At 38.3% G+C, this 16,250-nt stretch overlaps 2 protein-coding genes across 5 annotated transcripts in view; one reads left to right on the top strand and one right to left on the bottom strand.

Moving 5' to 3' along the window:
* Positions 1-1,166: 1,166 nt before the first annotated feature.
* Positions 1,167-11,419, bottom strand: MRRF (mitochondrial ribosome recycling factor). 3 transcript variants are annotated; one of them, XM_075184756.1, is made up of 8 exons: positions 11,352-11,383; positions 10,586-10,673; positions 10,066-10,253; positions 6,426-6,581; positions 4,864-4,982; positions 4,451-4,542; positions 3,650-3,809; positions 1,167-2,085 (listed from the first exon to the last, which is right to left on the bottom strand). In XM_075184756.1, the coding sequence occupies exons 3-8, from the start codon at positions 10,217-10,219 to the stop codon at positions 2,008-2,010; spliced, it is 759 nt and encodes a 252-aa protein (XP_075040857.1). In that variant the 5' UTR covers positions 10,220-10,253; positions 10,586-10,673; positions 11,352-11,383; the 3' UTR covers positions 1,167-2,007. The 3 variants fall into 3 exon arrangements, with proteins under 3 accessions (XP_075040857.1, XP_075040858.1, XP_075040859.1); XM_075184757.1 differs by lacking the exon at positions 10,586-10,673 and having other exon boundaries at positions 11,352-11,419; XM_075184758.1 differs by lacking the exons at positions 10,586-10,673; positions 11,352-11,383 and adding an exon at positions 11,200-11,345.
* The window catches only part of RBM18 (RNA binding motif protein 18), a 26,552-nt gene continuing 21,687 nt past the window's right edge, over positions 11,386-16,250 (top strand). Inside the window, exon 1 of one of the 2 annotated variants that reach the window (XM_075184760.1) lies at positions 11,386-11,493. The gene's annotated coding sequence lies outside the window, so the exon portion shown is untranslated. Of the gene's footprint in view, positions 11,494-11,546; positions 11,627-16,250 lie in introns of those variants that run through there. The other variant, XM_075184761.1, reaches the window with a different exon arrangement.

Genomic DNA, 16,250 nt, shown 5'->3' with positions numbered 1-16,250 from the left:
ATTGGCCAGTGGACATTGTGCATTAACCGCTAAATAGAGAGCTATTTGTGGTGGATTGGCTAAATACTGCTTGTAATGAGTAATGGGTCTGTACTGAGTTCACATTGTTTAGTAACTGTAATTGTTTAGTAGGCCTTGTGGGCCTACAAGCATGGCAAGTCAGCCATTTTGGATGGTGACTACATTGCATAGAAAGTGATGGATTAGGAAGTGATCAGATCGTTAAATATAACATTTTGTATTGGTGTTATACATAGACCTGTGTGGTTTTGTGTTGGTTTAAGGACGTGATCAGATTGTTAGATATGTATAGAAAGTGGGTGTATGCACAGAAAGTGTAGTAGATTGAACTGGTTGTAACAATGTGTTTGAAAATGGCCGCTAGGCTTTGAGTGAGGTGTGCATGTGGTCTATATGGATTCCCCTCCCCCTTCACTACACAATGCATGCACACACACACACACACACAATCATATATATATCTATATTACAGGCAATAAGTATGATATATTGCACTAAAATCTATATTTTGTGTACAATATTGTTACGCTGTTTATTGTTCTATAATATAATACAACACACTTTAAATTAATCTATATCTTGTCGTGATTATTCTTGAAACTTGTCGATATAAAGAAATATAAAAATGATCTTTCTTGGGTTAATTCAGAAATACCTTTTGCGAGGAGTTGGTTGACGGTAATAGTCATATATAGAACGGTATTAAATGGTCATACATACATTTGCCAGTATATTAAGGAGATTGTAACCCAAAAAGGAGGGAAAACCCCTTTAACAGGGGAGAAGATGAAAGCAGTGTTCTCCCCAGATCTGTTCGATAAGCGTCCATGTTAAAAAGTTAACAGCACAGTTCGCTTTTCAAATCTCCCTTGCTGCCAATGCAGTGAAAAGATTCGGCACAGTGCCAACAAGAGTGGGTAATCCAAAACTGTAGAGGTGCTTGGCGAGGCCATACAAAATAGGATATTCACTCAAATACTAATCTCGAAATCTCATATTGATCAGGTAACAGGTTTGTGGTGAACCTTAGAGATGAAGTCAGAGTTAAATATAATAAGAATGCAGTCACTAATGTGTTACAATAAAATATTTGATGCTATAATAAGATGACTACACAAAATTTAAATAGGAATACATGAAAATAATTTTAAATTCATGAAATATATAATGATTTATTAAATGGTTGTTTGAAGTATAGATATATAGCACAAGACTGTTAAATGCACTTATCCATAATCAGACATAGGATTGCTACTACAAATAGAAAGGGAAATATACCTTGGCATTAATAAGCTATACATTTTGAATAAAACCTATTTAGTACACAAGTCACTGTACTTAGCTTCAATTCTCTGCATGATTTCATTGCATAATATAATAAATCAACCCAGGTGAAAATTAAATATTGCAGACTATGATATATTCAAATAAAAGTACAGTACCTTTGTTTTAAACTAATATTTCTTCAGTGTTTCAGTAATGTTCTTTTAAGTACAGTAAATGCTCCTCGTTGTCGATGGCCATTTATTCTCCTGGTCAGGGCACCCCTGTATACTGTCTATTATGAGTCATTACTTGTAAGAGCAGAAACTCAAACTGAAACAGATTACACAGATTGCGTATGAGATTTACCTGGGACTCTGAACATACTCCATCAATCACTTCTGATTAGGACATGTACTCTATCAAACATTATAAACCGGGACGTGGATTTTTAATTTCATTGTTTTTATGCAGTCCAATTGCTGTACATTAGGTTCAAGGGCCTAATTATATATTTGCTGCAACAGTTGTGCAAATTAATCCCCACCACACTATGTTCTACATCTTCATGTCAATCTAGATCAATACATTTCTCTTGGAAAACTGCTGAGGGGTCACCTTGTTTCCAGGATATCGGGAGATAAAACTGTTATGCACTGTGCAGTAACAAGAATTCCAAGAATTACTCAGAGTTCACATTCTCTTTACTCCCATTGATAAATCTTATTCCAAAAGTTCCTTGGTCTTTGATGCCAACTGCTTATCCATTGCTGCTGCTGCATCGTCCGTCATCTGCTGGATCTATAAAAAAACACAATAATTCATACACATTTTACCATTGAAATTAATAGGAGAACTTCAGAAATAAATATTTTAAAATGAACACAAAACCTGAGAGCACCCCTCAAATAATTCAACCAGCCCCAGCACTAGCCCTGGGCTTATTTCCACTATTTACAGGGTGACCACAATCCAAAATAAAAATAAAAAATTGTAATCTTCCCTTAATGAGACTACCAGACCCTGGGCTCTTGGGGTCAGGATAATGTAGAAAATTGAGAACCCCTAGAGTGGCAACTTTGTCACTTCAGTGCTCTATATATCATGGAAAAGGGCGTCTTAAGACCCTGTTAAATTATTCTAAAGAAAGACAAATTAAAAAGTACACATGATGATAACGCAAACTTTATTGAACTATAAACTACCCTTGTTACCCATCTTGTTAACATAAAATATATATATATATATATATATATATATATATATATATATATATATATATATATATATATATATATATATATATTTGTTTAGGCAAATGTAATCCACAGGAAATCTTCATCTTTATTTGTAATCACCATGAAATAAGAATAAGAACTAGGAGACACCGCAAACATCTCGCTAGAAGCCCCATCGATGACTGAAAAATGGATTGACAGGGAGTGTTATTAGCTGCCCAGCCAATCACAATCACTTTCCCAAGCTGGTCATTTGTGGCTGGCAGTAAAGGGAGCTCTCTAGGACTCCATGCTTTCATAACACATTAATAGAGACTAATGGAATATATGCTGATGGAAAATGCTGTGGAGTTTCTACATGTACTGCATACCCCCATTTACACTGAACATAGAAATAGAAAAAGTAAAATTTTGCTGGTGTAATCACTCCAGTTAACCGCTGATGAGTATTTACACAATGCTCTCAGCAATCAAGACTGAAGTAAACCAGTTAACAAATCAGTGAATGTAGACTGCTAATTGCATTATTTAAGACAATTATGTATTCAAAAGTTAGAAAAATGGTAACAACTGAAAGACCAGGCCATCCAGTGGCTGACCGAGCAACCAGATCATACACTGGGCTTACAATCTGTGGTCAACAGATGAGTGCATACAGGTTAGCAGTCACATGCTGACCAATTTACAGACAAGGACATGGTATTTCAAATGGGTCATTATTGGGCATCAAGCTTATTTGGGACTGTACAGACAGCGATATGGGGCCAATTTACCAATACTGCAGGTGATAAGATGGTCACATGCATGCTCCCAAGTCTAAAACAGTTAACAATGGATGACAATAGCACAATAAGTCGATACAACAAATATCTATACAATTTCTAAAGTTAAATCAACGTCCTCAAACTATATTTAAGACAATTACAACATACCTTTTCACACTGGATGAGGTTGTATTCTTGTTTATGACATTTTAAAAAATAATGAAAACACCCAAAAACAAACAATCAAAAATAAATGTCTATAATATGTATGTATACACATTTTAGAAATAGTTATTTCAGAAGTTCCATAAACATTATCTCAAAATATATCAGAACTGCAGCGTATTTTTTTTATTGCATCACCTGTTTTTCTAACAGTTTTATTGTGTCTTCCGAAACCGTATCCTTGAATTTTTTGACATCCACAACGGCTGCTGAGCGTATTTTTCGCAACGAGTCCTTTGCTTTGTTTGTGAGCTGTTTCGCCAACTTTATCAAATTCTCTCTGTGCTCTCGAGTCACCCTTAAAAGAAGTAAATCTTTAATAGAACAAAAAGTCATGTGGTATCCTGTACAGAGTGGAGCTCTCATACTCTTAAGCTGGGTACACACTACATGGTTTTCATCCAATAACTGGCTCAATCAGCCGACATACGACCGCTCGTTCAAAAGTCGGGTCAGTGTGTGCAGTGACACGATGCTCGAAAGTCTGCCCAAATGAACGATTGTCGCCTCATTTGCTTGGTCGTACCGTTTAATATTTTCGTTCCAATCTCGTTTCCGTTGTGTAGTGTGTATAAACTTCCGACCAATAGACAACAGTGAGTACGAAATTACAGTCATTGTTCACGACAACATGGCTGTAAAAAGTCGCTAAAGGGACGCCCGCTCTTCCCTTTATCGTCCTAAACAAGACTAGTGTGTATGCAGACCATGGACCGAGCGATCGGAACATCGATCGCATGTAAAATCGCTCGGCATAAAAAGTTGGTTGAAATTTCTGTAGTGTGTACCCAGCTTTAGATAAAAATAGAATGCTACCACTTGCTAGCTAAATTATAATGGTAAATCATAGTATACAATTTCTCTTTCAAATATACATATTGCATACAGATGAACCTGTGTGTAAATTTCATACACAAATTAAGATGTTAAATTACTCACGGAGGGACTGGTACATGGATTAATGTGCCATCTAGCTCTGGGTTCAGGTTCATTTGACTCTGTCTTAAAGCATTAACAACTGCATCTGCACTCTAAAATAAAACATCAACCACAATATTACAAGAAAAACTAAAATCAACATATGTCAATAGATCCATTTAATCTTTAAAACTGACATTTTTCCGAAATACACACAGCCATACCTACTGAAGATTACATCTTTCTAATTGGTCAATTATTGGCTTCTATGTTGTCAACACTAATTAGTGTCGGCAGGCCTGAAGAAATGTGTATGCATATCTAAGTGTAGAACAACTAAAGATGCCTCTGTATTTGCTAATCTTAAGCATTGCTCTTTAGTTATTGAAACTATGGGACAGTAAGGTATACCTTATTTTTAAATCAGAACTAACCTCTGGAAAACTTGCCATGTTGATAACGAACAGCCGAGGAGATTTAAGGGTGATTTGTCCCAAATGACTTAATGGAAATTTACCATCTTTTGTTTTGACAATAATATGATCAAATGCACCTGTAAATAAAGTGGATATTGACAAGTAACACAGACAGGACTTAATTAAAAAAAAGAAAGAAAATAAAAATACACAACACAGGACAGGAGGACATGTAAAGAGGCTTTTAAGAAATGAACATTCCTTTTCTGCAAAACAGAATGGCTTCTTATTGATTGTTATAAACAATATTTTATTCCTGCTATGTACCAGGAACGGGCAGATTTTCTTATTTGCACCATGTTATGACATGAACTACACCCCAATATCTATAAAGACTCTTTCACACTAGGATTTACAAGCGGTGCAGTCAGACTGCACTGACCACATATCTATCACTTGTAAAGATCACAGTGACCTAGGTCAGCACACCTCCCCTGTACACAGAGGGTTCCTGATGTGGGGGTCTTTATCGTGCATTATCATCATTAGAACAGTGAAGGCATTGTCATAGCATATCGCAACAATAGATAATCAATAGGTCTTTAACTGCTTTACAGCATGTCTTAACTGTACGCTTATAAAGCACAGGCAAAATCTTAGGGAGGATGAGCTCTACGAAGACCTTTACAGTGTAAATTATACTAAGGACTCATTCACAACAATGTGTTTTATGACACTTTTCATTCACTACTTCAAAATATTAAACACATTGGTGCATGCTGAAGTTTCTGTTGCAATAGTACGTTAGACCACAATGGAAAATATAATATCCACATTGCAAACGTATGCATTAGATGTTTTAGATTAAGTGGGAGGGGGAAATAAGCCAATTATACTGACTGATGGGTTATCCCTTATTCAGCTGAATAGAGACATGAAAAAAGGTTGACACCCCAATAATGTGACTGTCGCTTCCATAGCTGCCATTGGTTGATATAACCATCTGCAAAGTGGGGGTGGGAGGTGAAGGAACATTAGGGCTGCCATGGAGTATTTCATGAAAATTAAATGAAATTATTGTCGAGTATAATTTGTGCTTATTTCATCTTCCTAGTCCATGGTAGTCCTTACTAATGGGATGTACCCAAAGCAATACCCTAGTGTGGGTTCTAGAAGGAATAAATCAGTCCCAACAATTGAGAATCTGCTTATAAAAGTATTTATTATTCGACAACTTGGTGGATCCTTCTTCCAAATTGTGAGTTTGCTGTTGCTGCCACATCCAGGACTTTATGCCTGGAAAAGTATGTAGAGAAGTCTAGCGTTCAACTCTACATAAGTCATTTGCCAAAGAAGGTGGGGCTTAGTGACTTCATTAAGCCCCACCCCTCCGATTTTTGAACCCTGTTTGCTATGACGAAGTCTCACTCATGCTTACAGTTGAATATGTTAAACAATTAAAGTGTATATATCCTTATAACAAATTACTGTAAATAAGTAAAATTACCCACTTGAAGCAGCCTGAAATTATGTACATTTTACATATGGATTTTTCTAACTAAATACTGAAATTCACTAACCTGGCGATGTTCTGATGGTTAGGTTTTTGTTAAAGTCTTCTTTAAGGCTATCAACAACATTTCTCATGTCTTGATCAACATCTTTCAGGTTGATAATGTCTTCAACTAACGCAGCATTTATATTTACCCGGGCTTTAGCTTGTCCTTTGCTTTTGCCTAAGTACAAAATAATAATTTAATATCACCAGCTGCATAACGTGTACAGGTAATGGAATCTGTTAAAAAAATAAATTAAAATGGTCACACACAGACATGGTCAACCAGTTTATCCCTACAGTAAATGTGAGAAGTACGGGTAAACTGTTTGCTAAGGAGAGGAATTCAAAGGGGAGTGTGAAGAAATACATTGCTAATTTTTAAATGTAAGTTAGGATATTTTAGGAGTGGTTCTCTAAATTACAGTAGAGACCCTTATCCAGAAAACCCTAACTCCCCGTTTATTTTTTTTTATTTATTTCGGGGCTAGGGGGGTTCAGACAAAAGCGGCTACACTAACGAAGGACTGCACATATTTTAACTATTTAACTCAACAGAGGTCTGCTTAGGGGACCCACACCTGTGAATATGTTTACCCATAACCTGCTTTTATCTTTTCCAAAGAGATCGCTGGGTCTGAAGTCATGTGGAAGAGAAATAGGATATGTGGCCAATAGCAACCTGGTCAGTGTCTACCGGTATATTATTGGATTAGCAAAACCAAACCAATTTCCCCACAACTGTCTGTCATACAGTCTTTGTTTTATTGGTCAATTCTGGCTGTCTAATCCAATAACAAGCAGCTCAGCCGAGGAAGGGGGTAAAGAACGGGACTGTTACAACTGTTGGACCCTGAACTTCCTAAAAGAATTAACTGTGGGTGTCCACACTTGAATTTAAAAACAGTGCTGTGCTTAAATACCTAATTTTACTTTTCACCTTAAAATGTTCTCTCTAAACACTGAGCATAGAGCCTGTGGTTAGCAGTGGCTGCACACATTGTGTCCAGTAGTGCTCACATACATATTGTGAGCAGAGGTATAGACACACACATACAATGACCATGCTTTAGGCACAAATCACTTGGGCATTATTTTACAAATCTAATGAAATATGAACAATTTATATATTAAAGAGATTTAACCAAATTCAATGCAAAGTCTCGGCACTCAATTTATCATCTCACCCTACAACTTGTCCACTCGACCCTATTCCCTCCCAACTACTCCGCTACTCCACTGCATGCCCACCTCTTCAACTTGTCTGCCTCCACTGGGACATTTTCATCCTCCTTTAAACATGCGCTCATCTCACCTATTCTAAAGAAACCATCTCTTGATCCAGCCTCTCTCTCCAACTACCACCCTATTTTTCTCCTCCCTGTTTACTCCAATCTACTTGAGCGATTAGTGTACAAACACCTGCCTCACTTTCTTTCCTCTCATTCCATTCTCGACTCTCTGCAATCAGGCTTCCGCCCCCAACATTTCACTGAAACTGCTCTCACAAAAGTGACCAATGATCTACTTACTGCAAAATCTAATGGTCATTTCTCCACACTCATTCTTCTGGACCTCTCTGCTGCTTTTGATACTGTTGATCACACTCTTTTGCTACATACCCTTCACTCCATTGGCATTCGACACACAGTCCTTTCCTGGTTCACTTCCAACCCATTGAACAGCTCCTTTAGTGTTTCTACCTCTGGCACATCCTCCCCTCCCACTATCTGTTTGGGTCCCACAAGGCTCTGTTCTTGGCCCTTTACTTTTTTCATTGTGCACCTCTTCTCTTGGGGCACTAATTCGCTTATTCGGCCTCCAATACCACCTCTATGCTGATGACACCCAAATCTATATCTCTTCCCCAGACCTCTTGTGTAACCAACTGTCTTTCTGTTATCTCCACATGGATGTCCCAACACTACCTGCCCTCAAATACTCAACATGCTACCAAAACTCTTATCCATTCTCTCCTCATCTCCCATCCATTCTCTCCTCATCTTCCGTCTTGACTATTCCAAAGGCAACCTCCTGCTATCTGGCATTCCTGACAGCCATATATCGACACTTCAACCCATCCTAAATGCTGCTGCAAGACTGATCTTCCTCTCTCACCGCTCCACATCTGCTGCACCACTTTGCAAATCCTTACACTGTCTCCCTGTGTCCTCCAGAATCAAATTCAAATTACTCACCCTACCCTACAAAGCCATCATCACCACCACCCCTGTTTATATCTCAAATCAAAATACTCTCCCTCCCGCCCTGTTATATCTACCTCTGAACCGCGCCTTGTCTTGTCTCTAATAACCACCTCTCACTCCCGCCTACAAGACTTCTCCCGTGCTGCTCCCCACTTATGGAATTCCCTACCACACTGAATCACTTTCCCACAGACTTCAAATCTTTAGATGCTCTTTGAAAACCCATCTCTTTTTTAGAGATGACCTTATCCTCGATCTATTCACACTAATGCACCCTTACAACTATCCCAATCTCCACTCTGAGCCACACTCGCTCCTCTTGTTTCAGCCGTGCCCTCTTCTCTTTAGAATGTAAGCTCTCTAATGAGCAGGGTCCTCCATACTCTTTGTTTTCATGTCTTCATTCACTTTGTCTGCCTTGTTTGTTCTTGTTTTACGTAAGTCCTGTTTTATGTATGCCCTTGTCTTCCCTACTGTACGGCGCTGCGGAGCACTGTGGCACCTTACAAATCTACGATAATATTAATAACAATGCAGCCCCATCTAGCCAGTAATAAATAGAGGCCATATTCTAGTGACTGGCATACATTCCAATGACAGGAGGACAGATATAACATATATAGGGTAAATCAGTGACCATTATAGAATAAAGTTCCCCAAGTCTATGGGGTCTATTCAATGCAGTCCCCAAGTTTCCAATGACAATACACTGCAGATCCATAGACCTCTGGTGGCAAGAGGAGTACTCACCAAAACACGCTGTCTCAACGAGCTGTTCTCTGGGGGAAGTGCCAGTCATAACAACTAAAACCACCTTGACTGGTGAATAGTGCCAGCCATCCACAAAAGTATCAGGCACTCTGTAATCTGACTTGTAAATGACCACACCTATCAGAGTATTGGGTGGGCAAAGCAGACACTAACTTGAGAATCCATGAAATCATCTTCACCTTTCTAATGGCATGGATAGAAGCTTCAGTCCCTACAACTTACAGAAACTGTTTGGGAGGTCAATGTACTCCATATTCTGTAAAAACGCAAACACTTTTACATTCATCTTACCACTTCTGAAGTGATGGCAAAATTTAGTAAAAGTGGTGACCGTTTCTTATCGTATATGAAGTACATTTACCACAAATTTATCTGCACTTTTTGCATTATCCACTTTATAAAATAGACCTTTAGAGTGTGCAGCCAATAATTGTTTTGTGTTTATTTGGAATGTTTCCTGAAATGTTGCTTATTTTCAAAATTACATGTTTATATTAACTTCTGTTAAGCAAAACTGAATTTCTTATATACTACAGTAATACAACATAAAAACCTTACCATTCATCATATTTAAATACTGATTCACAAGACATTATAAAAAAAAAACACAATTGGCTCACATATGTTTTCAATAAGCAAACATCAATACATGATAAAAACAGGAAAAAAAATGAACATCACTTGTACCTTTGCTACTTTTTGTAGCAAAATGTCGGTTCTTAAGAGTCATATGATGGTCTTGCTGTTGGACCACTAACAGTGTGTTCCATGTGCATGTTGTCGCAGTGGATTTCAGCTGTTGCAGTACAGGTCGGAACTTTCCCAAACACTTTAGAGCCATAACTAAACGACAACAGGAAGCATCAAAACTGCAGCTACAGAAAGAGAAAACTGTCATTCAACTTGTGGGATTTCAAAGTTTCATGTCATCTATTACCAACAACAAATTGAAATAGAAACTCCTATTCAAATGGCAAATATAATAAACAAAGCTTATTGCAAGTGATGTTAAAACATCCAAATCAATGTTGTATTGTGAACTTAGCTGTTATTATTGCATAATACAGGCACATTTATCCATATCATCTTAATATATGCATAGTAGCCAATAAAATGAAAATATTTTCCTGAGCCACTTTGATACCGAGCCTGTGCATCTACACAGGTTAAGCACCATACTGATAAAATATTATATAATAACATTAACCTGCTTGATTTCGAATCCAGCAATCACTTTCTGAATAGCTGGTACTCAGAGTCCAAGTAGTCAGATCCACATCGGATACTATATAGATCTTGGGAAATAGTATATTTAGTCAGTATTATTACAGAGGTACATATGTGCTATTGACAACAATCATGCCCAAATTGACTCTTTCCCCACATCTATATTATAAAGATGGAGGGAAAGAATCAGTTTAAACACCATGAATATATGCTACAACTATACTACATAATACCTACCTGCCTGGTTCAAATCTTTATTTAATATGGAGAGGCCTCAGTTATACTTTTAAAGCAATAAATCAATAAACCCAGCTGCCTGTCCCTAAAAATGGGCATGCATGGCATGCTGAATATTACAATACTAAACATGATTGTATTTTAAATACCTGTATCAATCAATGTTAACTTATAAAACCTAAAACATTGCATCTAACATGTAGAAAACTAGGAATTTCAAATTGCAATTGGACCAATACTGAATAAAAGACATTTCTAGGGACAAATCTTTAACACTTGGGAAATGAGAGTCAATTTCAGCTCTGTCAATGTATCTTCATATACTTAATAAAGCAGCTATATAACTAAAACATTTACAAGGGAGAATCCAGCCAGTCACGTTAACTGCAAAGCACCAGACATATGAGGAAGGGTGCTGCTGTCCTAGGGAGTAAGCAGATTGCCAATATGTGATGACAGTTCGTGCAATAAGGCTCTATCCCACACATGCAACAAAGTACTCCCATCACCTCCCAGTCTCTGCAGGAATTCACGAGTCTCTTACGTCATAACAGCGCGACGCGGACTGGTTACGTCGCCGGCTTGTTACGTTAGAGCAGGTCTTCGCCTAGTAGGATGATCGGGCGGCTGAAGTTAAGCGGATATTTCCGGGTAAAGAGCAATCTATGTCACAGAGAGCGGGATACATCGTTAAGCAGAGTCATATACGTTGATTTACTGTTGTGGTGACGGGTTGTTTATAATGGATAGATAGATAACGGGACAGTGCTCTGTGGTATTCGGGGTAAGGGGTGACTGCTGCTTCATTGATGTCAAAGTTGGAGTATTAACTGTTGGTAGAATGAAAAGAAAGAATCTATAGAATAGGATTTGGTAACCTGTGACCTTTCAGTTGCAGAACTACAAGTCTCAGCATGCCATTTCAGCTGTGCCATTTAAATATATTTAATTTACACCAACACTGTAGTGCATCATATACTGCACTCTACCCTACAGGTTAGGCAGCTTGCAGCTCTTCAGCTGTTATGGAATTACAGGACTTAGCATCCCCTTGGAGGACTTTTATTTTCACCATAGCTGTTGAGCCAAAGGTAACACAAGTCTGCTTTACTCTAAGTAAACACTGTGTTGTAGTACATTGTTGAAATCAAACTGTACTTGCACACAACTCTCCACTGATCATCTCCTGTGGTCGGCATGCCGCATTTATTGACGTGGGCGGAACAGTCGGTGAGAGAAGAGCCAGGTGCATCTTTTGTGTCTTCTCGCATTTTTAAATCGCAGTTTAGCATGCTAAATAGTCTTCTAATTGCTAAGTTCTCATATCTGAACTCTACAATTTTATATGGTATAATGCACTCTGTTATATTGATATTAGAAGTCACAGAGGAGTTCCGTGAACATATAAAAGCATGGGGCTTTACAGCCAACTGCATTTATACAGGTTGCAGAAATCTGAGGTGACTACTAATAGCCATAATAATTTATAGTAGAGGGTCCATTATTCTTTATAGCACACAGGCTTTCTTAATGTACACTTAAGTAATAACATGATAACACTGTTTATAAGCAATAATATCAGAAGCCGCAGTTTAGACATATATTTTTTTTTACAGGAGTTTATTTTATACATATGTTAAGCTCACTTGTGTATTACAAGCTGTTTTTTGCACATACATTCCTAGCCATATTAATGGATAATACATAGGATTGGGTACGAAATGCCTACATTCATAATGTTGACTTTCAAAATGAATATACCATTATGTCGACAGTCATAATGTCTACAATATTATAATGTCTACACATTCAAAATGTTGACATGAAAACACTGTTATAATGTTTACATACAGGGCTGTAATGTCGACATTCCATATATAGATGTAGAACCAAAAAGCAATACATATAATAATTAAAAAACAATGGTGTGTACCACTCCCCAAACAGCTTAACCAACCCTAGTGCTGCCAGCTGGTAATAGCAATATCGTAGGGACAAAAAGTGTGGGGTCCCCCAGATTTTACTATTTACATTCTCTAGGCTCGCCCCCCCCCCCCCCCCCCCAAGGTTTAACCAGCCTCGCACCGATAGCACGAGGCTATCAATTTTGTTCCTGGCGCACTATAGGTCCCAGCATGCCCAGGCTGCCATTAAGAGTTTGGACATGCTGGTACTTGAAGTACTACAAGCACCAGCATAATAATGGCTGCCAGGGCATCCGGGCACTTGGGAAACCACAAGTGTCAGCATGCCCTAGCACCCAGGGCCGGCTGAGACCTGTAGTGCATTGAGAAAAATGTAAATAAACCACAGACACAAGTGTAAAAATAACTTTATTTGAGGAGAAAGACAGACCTGTCATGCTTAAATAGTTGTAAGCTTGCAAGCAAATCCCTCTTTGTCTGTCTGTTAATACCTAGGGCTAGATTTACTAAGCTGCGAGTTTGAAAAAGTGGGGATGTTGCCTATAGCAACCAATCAGATTCTAGCTGTCATTTTGTAGAAAGCACTAAATAAATGAAAGCTAGAATCTGATTGGTTGCTATAAGCAACATCCCCACTTTTTCAAACCCGCAGCTTAGTAAATCTAGCTCCTAGTCTTGTTTTATTACTGCATTTGTTCCCAATTGTTATGGGCTGCAGAGTATGCTTGCACTATATAATTGTTAATAATAATTCCCTCTCCTACATTACTGGAATAAAGTGGCAAGTCTGACTAATTTTATTGCAGCAGCCACCTAAATAGCAGCAATGTTTTGTAGAGATTTGCAGATAGACATAGTGGGACTTAGCCAGGGAATTCACTGTATGGCCTGATGCAAGCAGTTTTCTTGCTCCCACGGTACAGTCTTCTCTTTATAGTGATAACTGATCCCTAGGAAGAATGTACGGACAGTGCAGATGGTGTTTATAGAGGATACAATGTGTCTTACTACTGTATCCTCCCTTCATGCACATGGTGCATGCCCATGTGTAATGTAGGCTTGTTCCTCTTGAGTATTAAATGCATGTTCTAAATGGTGGTTATGAGTGAAGGTCAGGAGGAACGTACATTTAGGGTGCATTAAAAATACCCATGTGTATGAGCCTACAATTTAAGCCGAGCATGCTTTCCTCTGTTACTTGAGTCGAGCATTGAGCTATTGTGAGGGGATACTAGGAGAGGTGACCTGTGGAAACAATGATTTGAGTCCATTTGAGTGTGTAGTGCTAGGTTTTCTAAATGAATAACCATACAGGTCACTGAGGCTGTTTAACATGGTGGTGATTGACAAAGCTGTGGGATATGGTTTTTAATGTTAATTATAGAAGCAATAGAGCAATGAGTAGCAATAGAGAGACTTTGAGACAATATTTCCTATGAAGATTGGGCTGTAGTGGTAGAAAACTAAAAGTGAGAAAGGGACTTGATGAGGGAGGTCTGGTATTGTGTAGTGTTTGTTATTGCGGCTATATATTATGCTGGTCATTAGGGTTTTTAATTATTGAGTGCTTTAAGGGGGTTATCCACTTTTGGATAAACCCCCTCTGTAATTAAATCATTATCCTATCAATTAGGGGTCCCCAACCACAGTGTTACTTTAAACTATCAGTTTGTGCTCATTTGTGCGGACTATATGGTATCTATTGGTTTTTTATGGCGTTCTATTGAAGCACTATAGACAGTCTGGCAGTCCTGCAGTGGTAAGAGCTGTAGTGGATGCCAACTCTTGGCTTTAAGTAACTGGGGGAAGTTCTCCTTTTTGCTGTATGCGGGGGACATGTTTGATTAGGCAGGAGAGCAGTTTACATGAGACTCGCCAGTTTAGAAAGGTCATATGAAGCTTTGTGCATGCTTAATTTCCATGAGGTTGCACATTTTAGCATAAGCAATATATCTTCAGAATGATGGTTAGCACTTCTGCCTTACAGCACTGGGGTCATGAGTTCAATTCCCACCATGGCCTTATCTGTGAGGAGTTTGTATGTTCTCCCCGTGTTTGCGTGGGTTTCCTCCGGGTTCTCCAGTTTCCTCCCACACTCCAAAAACCTTTTGGTAGGTTAATTGCCCCCAATGGGGCAGGGACTGGTGTGAGCGAGTTCTCTGTACAGCGCTGCGGAATTAGTGGCGCTATAAAAAATAAAAATAAATGATGATGATCTTCAGTTCTTTCTGAAGTTGGATACATTTAGGATGATTGAAAACCCAATAGTTTATTATTGTGCTTTTTTCTACAATGTACTATGTAACAAAAGGCTAATTTTCTATATTTTTTCTTTATCCATTTCCACGTGATCACTACCTAAACAATCTGCATTGTTTTGCCAGAGAACATCCTTGTATAAAGATTTTGGTCTGAGATTGTTCATGTTGCCCGCACTCCAATGTGTCTGTGTCCTGATGATACCTTAGCCAGACATTTCTTTACACTTTACAAGTATAATGCAGTTCTTGGTGTTTGTAAAAGAAGTTCAGCAGTGAATTAGAAATAATGATTTGTGTTGGAAGAGCATTCTTGATCTCAGAGGCCATTCCTTGGCTGTGATTCTACATAACTGTCTCACAGGGATCATTGCTTGTCTAAGAGCAAAATTCATGGAAAGACACTGATGCATAACAGAGCTGGATGAGGACAGATTACATATAATTTGATTTAATTGTGGCTGAATCTGTGGTGTTCTTGTTATGCACCATTATATTAAACAAGGCCAATTTTGTAGATATCTGCTAAATATAGCAATGCTTGTGGCTGCAAATTAATCAATTTGGTTGCATCATTTTTCAGCATGTTTGTTTGTGATCATTGGCCACACTTAGAGGTCCTCATGTCCTCTGGCCACTTGGAGCACAGAACGCCCAGATATTCAAGTTGGCCACCCACATATGTAACCAAAATAAAAAGTGATCCTCTTGCTCGTGCTGGATTACATGGGTTAGTGTACTGCCAGATGACGGCACACATACAGGCCTTTAGCTGTCATCTTTCATACAATATTATAGGTATTCCCAAAAATTGTGATGGTTGTTTTTTGTGTTTATGGTGAAGAAATCGGCACGTGTTATTTTGTTACTTTTTTTGTTGTTGCTTTCTCCATTTGAATCTGAGGATAAAATGCACCTTAAAAAAACACACATTTACTGCATTTTCATGTGAGTACAAACTGGTGTTTTCTCAACATTAAGAGCACTTTTAACTGGGTTGCATATTTATATATAAGCACAATTGCTCCTATGTCATGTCCAAGTCATATTGTGACTGCAAAGTTCTCTGATCTGACAGACAGCAAAAACTACAACTTCATAAGGTCCTTAGGCTGAGCTACAACCCAATATTGGGAAATATGACCGAACTGCTACCAACTCTAAATATCGGTGCTTTGCTATATGTCATTATGTCATTGTCACTTCAAGTCAAGCGCAACACATA

Source organism: Mixophyes fleayi, chromosome 9 (genome assembly GCF_038048845.1).
Source record: "Mixophyes fleayi isolate aMixFle1 chromosome 9, aMixFle1.hap1, whole genome shotgun sequence".
Classification (NCBI taxonomy): domain Eukaryota; kingdom Metazoa; phylum Chordata; class Amphibia; order Anura; family Limnodynastidae; genus Mixophyes; species Mixophyes fleayi.
The sequence above is the reverse complement of the archived record's forward strand: the minus strand, read 5'-3'. Positions and strand labels throughout refer to the sequence as shown.